Below are 12,148 nucleotides of genomic sequence, written 5' to 3' on the forward strand. Positions count from 1 at the left end.
AAACTTTCTTACCCCACCTATCTAGGTTCCTAGATTCTCTGTCAGTAGGAACAGGATATCTGGTAACAGTGGCCTTAACTCCTTTAGGGCCCTGAGAAATAACCTCTGGATCCGCCAGTGGGTTCCTGAAAAGAAACAGATGAGAATCAGGGACTCTGTACTACCTATCAGGTTTCCTGGGAGCAGGTGGAACCAAATTTGAAGACAAGGAATTTTCCAGAAAAACATCATCAACAACTTCCAACACAGAGGGAATAGCAAGAGGCTTATGCTGAGGTAAATCCAGAAACTCCCTAATCCATTTCTTAGAATTGGGGATAATCCTGACTTTCCCATTTAAAATGTTCCCTGAGGGTATTTAAAGTGTCACCAAAAGAGAAATCCTCTGGAGGAGAGGCCGAAGGGATGGATTCCTCTGCATTTGAATACTCAAAAGGAGAAAAAGCCTGAGAAAAGTCCTCTTCATCAGCAGAAATGCTGGAAGAATCAGATCCTGAACAGGACAAAACCTCAGGAGAAACATCCCTACTCCTTTTAGGAGGATGAAGCTGAGAACCCCTAATAAGAGTTAACAAATCATTAGCCATTTTACCATTTGGGATTGAGGGGAACCAGAAAGAACTGGAGCCTGCCTTTTCACAGGCTTATGAATGGAAGATTTACCTGCAAGCCTGAAGGACTAGTGAGGCCTGGCAACCACTGAAGGTGCGGCAGAAGTCGAAGGAAGAAGTTTGCTGTCAGAATGCAAAACAGAGGCTTCGGATCCTGGAGTCAGCTTAGCAGTTCCGGCTCCAGCAGAAGAGGTGACCGGCAACAGGTCGGAATACAAAATGTAGGGCGAAGACCTAAGGGACTCATACTCAATCAAGGCCTGCAGTTGTACGTCTGTGGACTGCAGGGACTGTGAAAGTGTCTCACTGGCTCCTGCCTGACTGATGACCAACTTAACCTCATCCGGGGACTTAATTTTCTGAGGCCTGTCACGGTATCCTTATGTTTCTTCAGAACATCCAAAGCCTGAAGACCGGCGGACGCCATACCAATGAACTTAGGCCAAACTAAGTACGCGGATTAAAGGAGGCACAGAGATCAATAGGAATGAAAATCTCTATGGGGAATCTGCTTTCCACAGGTAAGGCAATTATTAACCTTTTCTGACATTTGTTAAGGCAAGAAAAGAGGATCCCCTGTGGGGTACTTAACTGTAGTAGACTTCAACTCTTGTAGTCAGAAATCAACAAAGGTAAACTGCCGATCAGCACTCGTGCATGAAAAGCTTCTGCTTCTGGCTCCGCGGCAAGGAAGACTAAGGAAGTGACGTCGGCTGCCTCCTTTTGTATCGGCTGCCCTTACGTCCTTTACAACTGAAGGCAGCCAATGTCATTTTTACTTACTTTTGTTATTCTGGATGATCGAGGGCTACCGGGAGCCAGATAACCCATTAGTAAGGACTGCAACAGTGAAACACGATGAACATCTTAACATTATAGCATGTAGAAATCATGCGCCACAAAAATATTACTGTTGAGAAACAAAGTTTATTTTACTTACAGTTAACTCTTTCCTTCCTCTTCCCCTCTTGTAAGTGTGCCTCCAAACATTAATGATATGAAATAGGGCATATGCTTTACAATCCCCTAAAATTTAACAATGGTAAAAAAAGTCTGATATTTCCAGGTTTCTTGTTCTGTCATGTTTCACAAATATAATTAATGCTTTATAACGCCACATTTATTTTTCAATTTATGACTTGCTGGTTTTCTTCCTGTTTATCTCCATCTCCCAAATCCAGTCTCTGCTTCCTTTCCAATGTACTCTTGGTTATTCTAGTCAATTCTTCTGCTTTTTTTTCTGTCTCTCAAGCATTTTCTGTTGAAACCCTGGAAAAGGTTTCACTGGCACAGTATCTCTGTGGTCTTTATTACCAGAAGAACAAGAAGCAAAATCTCTTTCTGCAGCACAACTATTTATTGGACAAACGTTAGTATTTCATCCTTACCATCTTCTGCATCAAAAAATGATTTTGTCCCTCCAGTGAAGAGTATTCTGAAGATAGCTGGATATAGCAGTTTGAATCTCACGCCTGCTTCTCAACATTCCCTGAATAGCAGAATAAATGTATGCCTCGTCTGCCTGGTGTACAGTGAGTAATCATTTTCCACAAACACTCTGTCTCCTACATTTAGTACTTTGTTCTTCTGCCACAGTTTTGTCAGAATCAATTCCTTCTGCTGGGTAGGATTGCATCTTTACTATTACAGGTCTTGGTTGGTTTCTCATGGGCAGGTTTGGAGCATACACACTAGTTGCCCTTTGAATTAACAACTCCTGGTGCAGAACACTAGTCCAGTTGCTTATTTGTGCTTTCATAAAATTAATACAGTCTGTTCCTTCTAGCTTCTCTGGTACAGCAGGAAATCTCAGGTTTTCCTTGTGTGCTCTGTTCTCAAATTCTATTATTTTTTTAAACATCTCTTCTTGAGTAGTCTCACATTTAGTTATCCTTTTCTTCATTTTGACCTCTGATTTTTGCAGTTTTATCACCTCATCCGAATACTTGTCCAGCCTTTTGTTATTTGAGTTGATTTTACTTATTTTTCCTCTAGGTTACTGGAAGTAATGTCTTGCACCACAGCTGGAGCTTGCACTGCTTTTTGCTGAACAGCTACAAAATTCTTCCAGTCGGTGTTTTTTCCTCTTCTTTTGTGGTTGATATTCTTACAGGTTCTCTGAATTCATTTTTTCCTGGCATCCAGGCAGTAGTGCACTTACTAGCCAGTTCTGAAACTTACCAAAAAAAAAAAAAAAAAAAAAAAAGAGTTCACTGGCTCTCTCTTCTGAGTTTCTCTTTTAACACTTGCAAAGCTGAAATTAAACTGTTACTCAATGTGCAGCCATCTTGAATGTCTTGAGGCAGAACACTTCTCAATTTTTTTTCTTCAAATTGTTTACATCAAATGTTGCATGGTGTCCAAAGTGAAACAATAGAGTACATTTCTTCTTTCATTTCAGAAATAAGACAACTACAAATTTTGGGAATGTGCTCTCTGCAAAGCAATCTATCCACCTGAGATCTTTACTTCTAAAAAATAATTTATCCTGAAAGTGTGGGAAGTAGATGAAAAGCCTGAGAAAGTAAATTAGGACACATTTCTGCATGGAGCATACGTAGAAGTACTTAAAAACGTGTAGAATATATTTCGATTACTAAAGCATCTACTGTGATGACATGTTTCAGAGTTACTGTGTAAGCATTTCACGAGGGGTTGCATGAAAGACACCGATGCACATGCTACCGAATTAATATCAAGCAAAGATTTTGAAGTAGTGAGTGATGCAATCCATTCGTGACAGAATGTGTTTGATATCATCCAATTAAACCAAAGATAGTTATACAAAATAGATTTATCATGAAATAAAATAAAATTTGCCTATACATTGAATGCTTTTAAACTCTGTTTTGACTGCAAATCAATCACTAGCTATCCCTTCTGAAATAATTTCTATCTTCCCTAATATCTTTTGAATTATACCTACCACCCACTGCTTAAATTCCTTTTATTAAAAGGTAAGGTGGAAAGTGCTAGTGTCCCATTTTTACATGCATCTCTGCATCTGTATCTTAGTTTTTGTTGGTGTGTGACTTGATATAGTTATTTTATAGGTCTCAAACCTTTCATTTAATAATACATGATTACTGATGCATAATGCCTACCCTGTTTAGCTCACTTTATGTGCCTTGGGGAATAATATCTAAATTATGTCAAAAATCTTGTTACTGAATTCACATCCTCCCATTAAGCAAGTGCATGCATTCTATTCTCCACATTTCTATTAAAAAGGTCCTCTAAACCTTCAATTTACCACTGTTATGGAATTATACATTGTCTTAACTAACAGTCTTCTGTAATCTGGAAATCATTGACACTGCGTTCTAGTTTCCTTCTAGACAGTTATACCACTTACTTCCTTGAATGATATGCTGAACTTGCCTATATGTGACTTGTACTACAGAGAGTACAATGTGTTACCTAGATTGCACAGGATTTCCTTTGTTTTGTTCTGCAACTTGTAGTACAATATGATTCATGTACCTCAAACTTGTAATCTGTTGTACAAGAGGTGTCATGTTTATAGCATGTTTGTAATTAATACCATGCATCTTGTTTTTTGCATTTTGTAGTAGACTGCCATGTATTTGACTTATTGTAAAGAGCTCTTCTCCCCGGGCCTCTGCTGAAAACGGGCAACACCTACCCAGTTAGACCACCCTGGTAAACAAATGTAAAATAAATACATATATAAAATAAATAAATATTCTGACATACCCCTTTAGACATGTATGAACTTTTGTTGCATTTCCCTCCTATGACCTCCTGACACATCACCATTGTAAATGGGGTTCCATTCCCCCTCATAAACAGCATTCCCTTCTGAACACTTATTACTTCAGTAGTCTTAGGTGGAATACGAATACACAATACAAACACCCCTTAAGTACCACAAATCTACCTCTATTGTACTTCTTTTTCCTCTTCTATCATTATTGGAACCCCTCTTGCATTTAGTATTATTCTTTGCCTTTCTCATTCTGCTGAATTTCTACCATGAAATCCTTTCTTTGTCAAACTCACATGCTCATTTCTATACAAATCCATTTCATGAAAGATTGCTATTTCAACCTTAATTCTTAATATAATTCTATTCTCTTTGCTTATTGTCTCTACCTGTGAGGCCATTTACATTCATGGTTTATACCGAAAAGCACCTTTTGAAAAATGCTGTTACTGCCACATATATTACACAATGGTTCTTTTGAACATACATTTCTAATTTGTAGCTCACATGCAAAAAATAAAGAATGGCAGGCTGATCTTGTAAATAAATTGCTTCTTCTCATCTCTATGTGAACCCATGACACATTTTCATGGACTTTTTGCTTCATTAAAACATTCAGTAAACAAAAATATAAATGCATTTTCAACCCCCTTTCATCTCCTTTCAAAATTCTTGAAACATACAAACATGTAAACACTTTTCAAAAGAAAGTTTACTCTCCGCATACAAGCAATTATCGCAAATCAACAGCTGCAACCACAACATTACCTATTCTGAAGTTAGGGTTAAACATACTAAAGCACATATTAGCAATTTGCATAAGAGACATGCTCTGTTATTCTCTCTCTCTCTCTCTCTTTTTGCATTCCTACAGGACCAAACTCAGTGGCTTTTTTTACCTGCACCAAAACAGTTCATTTATTCCATGGCCACAGGGGCCATGGAATACTGGGTAGGCAAAATCCCCTTGGCCCATTCATTCCGGCCCAGGAATTCCCCCATGAGCTCATATACTTACAGCGAGAGTCAGGTGGTACAAAGTGAGACAGCTTTGCAGGTCCTGTGTAGCATTCTACCCTCTCCCCTGGCAAAGCATCCTCCTCCCCTGCAACTGTCTTCCAATGAGAACAGTGTCTTCATATGCTGAATTCCCTTTGGATCAAAATGCATCTTGCACATGAAAATCCAGGCTCAAATGACTTTAACTCCATGGGGTAGACACCAAGTGCTCTTGCTAAGTGTCACCCATGTAGCAAACCAGAGCTCCTTCCATCCCCCCAGGATGGTCGAGCCGGAGCAGCCATTCACACCCATTCTCCTCAGCCAGCTCCTACAGATACTAGTGTCACTATTTAAACTCTGATTACCTGTAAAGCAGTCAGGGTTTTATCCCTCTATGCCATGGAGTGGATTTCGCTATCTGTTCTTACTTTATCTGAATTATCCTCCCATATTTGAAAAACAAGTGTCATGCTTTCAGTAAATATTAACTTTAGCCTTAAGGAAAAAGAGCATTGGCAACCCACAAATAATTAAACTAAATTGTGCACTGTTATACTTTATGCATTAAAGTACCAATGCTGCAGGAAAAGCACCATTTTCTATAGCCATACACTTCCATAGTTTAAAATTTATTTTCACTGGCAGCTTGCCAAAATCTCATTAAAGATTAATTACATTATCCTCTGTAGATTTCACTTAGGACACACTATTCAGACATCTCATGATTTAACTGACTGCACCTGTGCGCTCTGCATCTTCAACCAAAAGCAAGGGCTAATGGGAAAAAAAAAACACAGTAGCTCTGCAAGTGGAAGGACAAATCTTTACAGATTTCACCAGACATCTCATGAGTGGTAGAGCCCATTCGACTTGGTAACTCACTCGGTGTTGGCTAAACTTTCTACATTTCTTGCTTAGTCTGTTCTAAACACAAAAATATATTTTACCATCCAGGAAAAAATATTCTCAAACAAATGGATATAGCAACTTGAAGTCCACACTTCCTGTCGACATTTGCTGATTTCTGGAATAAACTTGCTTCTCTTCTGTCTGATATGCTGTCCTCTCATGATCAGATTTAGAGCATATATACTATGTGCTCTCTCAATTAAATTTTATTGTGAAACTCTGGTTTAGTTGCTTATCTTTAGTTTTAAAAAAATCAGTGCAGTACATTCCTTCCATTTTCACTGGAATAACAACAGCTCAGGTTTTCCCTGTGTGCTTTGCCCTGTAATGCTATTACTTTTTGAAACAGCACTTTTTAATATTTAATAAGCATAACTTTTAGCAGTCTTTTATTCATTTTAATCTTTGAATTCAGCAGTTTTATCAGATTATTCTTCCAAACATTTGTCTTTTGATTATATATACTACTTCAGTGTCTCACTTATTTTACATACCTTTAAGTGCATTTAATCTTATTTTTCCTCCCTGGAAGCCATCTACTACTGCAAGAAAGCTGAAACCTGAACTTCTCTTTAATGATCAACTGTAAGTTTATTTCAGTGAGAGCTTTTTCTTCAATTTTTTACATGATTTTTGCATACTTCCCCCAAATTTATTCTTTGATGGCATCTGGAGAGTGTAATTGCTAGCCACTAATAGATTTTTTTTTTTTACCAAATTTGATAGCATTTACTGGTTTTAACATTTTTTCATTTTTCACATTGGCACAACTCCCATCAACCAATTTCTCTGTGTGAAGTCAACTTAAACGTGTAAAATATTTAAGTATCTTTAGTCCAGTTCACATCTCATGGAAGAGGGGATTATGGGATTAACCAGCAGTCCGGTGGAACAGCAGCAGCAGTACAGCAGGCATTGTGCTGAACTGTTTTAGTGAAGTAAAGACTGACTCACAGGATGACATTCAACATCTCCTGGTCAATCTATATTACCATCCTCACCTATAGTCATCCTTTTGGCAAGTGGTGATAAGGATAGGATCATGGACACAAGTAGCAAAGATGGGAATCCTCCATATGTCAGCTATACTCACTTCCCATGACAGAGTAAAAAGTTCTGCACTCTGGAAAGGTCAGAGATAAAGGCCACTACTTCCCATGTTGGTAGGAGTTAGCTGACGTAGCCTGGGCACCATATGAGGGCCTAAAATGAGATGTGCAGCAGACATGACCCATTGACAGCAGGTCCCAGTGCAGACCCAGGGAATTTGGAAGTGATGATAGCTGCGCTCTTGTTTGGGAATGACTGCGGTAAAGCACAAGATGAGCTGGCAAATGAGAGGAAAGTCTGGCCTACTTGGCTCAGCACACTCATATTGCAACTGTTACCAGGACAATTGATTTACAAGCTAATGATGATGATTACAATGGTGTGGGTGATGACAATGATTACTTCTTGTCTCTACTGCATAACAGCATGGTAAAATAAATGAATAAAACAAAAACATTACACATCTAAACTAAAAAATAAATATGAGGCATGTAATTACAGCAATACCTCATATCTGGTTATAATTTACAGTGGAATTTGCTCACACCTGATTCTTATATTTGCCCAGTAAGTCTCCCAAACATAGTGTATTGCTGTAACAGTTATGTGCTTCTACACAAATTGTAAGCATCTAACCTTAATGCAGTTAAGAGAAATAAACTAAGACAATGTTGGTGCAACCCCCTACCCATAACAAGTAAACACCATACTGTTTCTCTGCATGACTAACACGAATCACAGCATTTTTGATTTGAAGTGAATAACTGATACTGACTTTGACTGATGGTTTGGATTGATGGATTGATGACTGGAGCTCTGATGATGAAAATCTATTAATGACTGACCAGTGTGTGTAGTTATACTTATGAACTATGAGCTAGTACACAACAAAAATAGTAATAGAATAGATGACTGCCAGTACCTGTTGTAAGAACTGGTTGCTCTCCAGAGCTGATAGGGTGAGTCAAATGACTGGGCACTCCACAACAGTTGTAGGTCAAATTCAATACCTCCAAGGTGATCTGGAGCTACAATGACAGAATGTTGCCCTGGCAGGGTATGATGTTCCATTACAAACAGACCTGTGTGTGAAAAAGTTATATTTTGCTTTAACACCCACTTTTTAAACGTGCACATCTGATTTGAAGGAAAAATTTACTCCATACCCAATTTCACATTTTCATTTTCAAATCTAAGGCTCATAATAAATATAAAACTGTGGCAAATATCACTAAATTGGATCACCATGTTGCAAATCACACCTGAGGTCAGACGTAAAACCAAAGAAAGGTATCTATAAAAGTAGTGACAAATCTACACATATACAGTACATGCACAATGTGAGTCAGGGATTAATACAGCACTGATGCACATCTTAAGACTGTAAATTACAACATATGATGGTGACCTTTTATACAGAAAACAAACCAAAAATGGCATTTTGATCAGTATCTAAGTTCAGCGAACCTGAGAAGAAGGGAAAGTTAAGATGATGAGAAAGGGCGGAAAATTGCGTAATAAAACTTAACAGCAGATGAAGTACTAAACAGAACAGATGAATGGTGATTGAAAAAAAGAGAATATTAGGATATGCAGATAAAGAGAAGGGAATGAAGATGGAAACAGAGAATCACTAGGTGTGTATGAAAGAAATAAAGATGTTTAAGATAAAGAAAAAACACAACTGCTGCACACTTAGGAAACAGACAAGGCAAGTCTTTAACTGACTTTTAAAGAAAGGAAGTGGAGCGAGAGAAATCTAAATAGGAATACCTGTTATGTAGTTCAGCTACAAGAGAGGAAAACTATGCACCACCGTGCCACTAACAGAGGAAAACTATGCACCATGCCACTAACAGAGGAAAACTATGCACTACTGTGTCACTAAAAGAGGAAAACTTTGCCTCATTGAGCCACTAACAGAGGGAAAAACTTTGTGCCACTAACAAAGGGAAACTATGCACCACCACCATGCCACCTTTTTGTTTTATATGATGGTTGAGTAAGAAGATAGGAAGATATGATTCTATGGAAGGAAATACCACGCCAAGGTATGAGAGAAACAGGTTATTTTGTAGAAAAAGGGCAGACTGCAGTTAGAAACCACATCATAGAGATGAACAAACCTGTTTACCAAGTTCAAGCCAGCCAACATATTGCACAGCAGAAAAGTTCACAGATTCATAGGTGTGTGCTAGGCTAATGGCCCTGGAGCCTTTACACACCTAGCCCATAGGATTACCCTGGCATCGTGCCACCTGACCTTAGTTCTCAGTGCCTCTGTTGAGTAGAGCAACTGGAGTAATCCCCGGGGTGAATTTTCTATTTCCCATCCACTCATCAAGATTCCTCTTGAAGAGGGCCAGTGAGGTGCTCCATTTGACATGTATGGGAATTCTATTCCATAGAATGGGCAGTCTCTGGGTTATGAACCTCTCCCTCCAGCATGTTCTGTTGATTGTGGTAATGAGGTTGAGGTCTCTGGAGCGTGTGGTGCGGAGGGATTGGGATTTCTTTAGATGTAGCATTTATAACAGAGATGGCTCAGACATGGCTTTGTAAGTCAAGCAGAGATCGCCTCTAAGTAGGCAATATGAGTTAGAGAATAGTTGGGAGTTTTTTGAGTCTGTCCATATATGACAAGTGTTTAAGGCCTAGGATCCTCTTTGTGAGGTACTTTTGTGGCCTCTCCAGTTATTGCAGGTGACTAGTGAAGTACATTTCAAATGGGGCATTGTACTCGATGACTGGCCTAATGAGGGAAGAGTTGAGAGAGACAATTACCTCTTTCTTCCTGGATGCAAAACCCTTAGTAATGAGATGTGCCACATAGAAGGACTTTCTGACCACAGTGGCAATGTGGTGGTCAAAAGAAAGGTTGCTATCAACCTGTGTTCAAAGATCTCTTATAATGCCTTCTGTGTTCAGTGGACTACCACTGAAGTGGTAATTCATGGGAAATGGGTTTTTCCCAAAGGGGATGACAACACATATTTTGGCCCTGAGCTTAAGGTCATTGTTTTGACACCAGTCGTTGGTCTCAGTGAGGCCTTTCTGTAGGATGTCAACATCACTTGGGGAGTTAATAATAGCTTCCAACTTGCAATCGTCTGCAAAATTTGTCAGCCAGAGTCCCTTTCTGTTGGCCTGGACTTCAGAGAAGTATCTACCAAACAGGAGAGGGACCCATGACCAAACCCTGTGGGACTCCACTCGTGACTGGTCGGCAGGTTCTATCTGTGAGCCAGTTTGCAACCCACGTAGTGAAATAAGGTTTGATACCTAGCTCAGTGAGTTTTTGTATGATTCCTGAGTAGGGAATGGTATCAAAGGCCTTGGCCAGATCAAGGTAGGCTGTATGATCCACCTTGCCTTCATCCACAGCTCTAGTGACTGACTCAAAGAAGTCAACCAGGTTGCGCAGGCATGATCTACCCTTCACAAAACCAAACTGTGGGGGATCCAGAGTTTGGAGATTCCCTATATCCTTGTTTACTAGGTCCATGATGATGCGTTCCATAGCTTTGCATATTAGACTAGTCAGGCTAATGGGGCTATAGCTCCCAGGGGGGTCTATATTAGAACATTGAATATTTAACAGTTCGAATCACTAAAGGTCGACCTTTAGTGATCGAACTGCTAAAACATCGAATGTTCAGAAAAAAAAATAAAAACAGCAAAAAAAAAAAAAAAAAAAAAAAAAAAACTAAACGGTGTAGGCAGGGGAGCAAGCCCCCCTGCACCCCTCATCTGGGGGGCTGCACCCCCCACTACTTAAATATACCAACTCCGACACTGTACTAGATTGAAGTAAATGGAAATCTCCCCTTTCTAAGATTTCCGTTTACTTGTTCGTTGTTCTACAGTTTCATTATTCTCGTGTCGACAATGTCAGATTTGACATTGTTGGCTTTCGAGAATGTAATATAGACCTGCTCCCAGGGTCTGTAGTTGCTCCTCCTTTGTGGAGAGGGATGACTGCAGCAGTGTGCCATTCAGTAGGAAAAAAGCCTTAGGTGACGCTGTGATTGAACAGGGCAGACAGGTGAGGTGCCAGTTCACTCTGCAGTTCATGTAGAATACAGCCAGAGATACTCTCAGGTCCCATAGAAGCTGTATTCTTGGCCTTGGACAGTGCTGTTTTAACCTGGGCAGCAGTAATACTGGGTGCCTGTCAATCTACTGGTACTATGATTGGTCCTTGGGTGGGATAAAGTTGGCATTGAATCTGTCGGCTCGGTATAGGAGGTACCATTGTGCAGTAGCTCAGAGTAAATCTGGGTACTGCCGTGGAGATTCTTTACATAACTATAGAAGGCCTTGTGGTTGTCTTTACTATCTGCTGCAATTCTGTTTTCATAGCTAGCCTTAGAGGATTTGATGAGGGATCTCAACTTTTTGTTGAGGCTGTTAAGGGAGTTTTTCCAGTCTTGGGACTTTACCTTATTCTGCATCAGTTTCCCCTTTAGAGTTTGTTAAATTCAGGGGACCACCAGACTGACTTTCTTTTTTTGGAGGAGAGCGCCTTGATTCTATTGGGTATGGCAAGATCCACGCATGTGTGTAAGTGTTCGCACAGTGCACTGGTGTATGATTCGGCGGTCATGCAACTATTCTCCATTTGCATGGGTGCCGTGAAGTTAGACACCTCTGTTTTTAGGAGCCCAAAGTTAGCTTTGTAGAAGCTTTTCACAGTGGCTACCTTTGCGTGGGAGGGGGGGGGGGAGGAATGTGGATTTCCAAGGTGATTTGTTTGTGGTCGGATCTAACCAGGGAGGAGTTGACTATAGGTGTAGAACAACGGTCGCCCATGTTAGTAATGACCAGGTCAAGGATGTTGCTACCTCTA

The 12,148-nt window shown here is 39.8% G+C and overlaps 1 protein-coding gene across 1 annotated transcript in view; it reads right to left on the reverse strand.

Moving 5' to 3' along the window:
* Positions 1–12,148, reverse strand: part of LOC122792799 (extracellular matrix organizing protein FRAS1-like) — a 4,352,848-nt gene that overhangs the window by 297,884 nt on the left and 4,042,816 nt on the right. Inside the window, exon 67 of the mRNA XM_044060368.1 lies at positions 8,222–8,381. Within this exon, the coding sequence (XP_043916303.1) occupies positions 8,222–8,381 (160 nt within the window). The remainder of the gene's footprint in view (positions 1–8,221; positions 8,382–12,148) is intronic.

This window comes from Protopterus annectens, chromosome 2.part0 (assembly GCF_019279795.1).
Source record: "Protopterus annectens isolate FY-2018-M chromosome 2.part0, PAN1.0, whole genome shotgun sequence".
In the NCBI taxonomy this organism is placed as follows: domain Eukaryota; kingdom Metazoa; phylum Chordata; order Ceratodontiformes; family Protopteridae; genus Protopterus; species Protopterus annectens.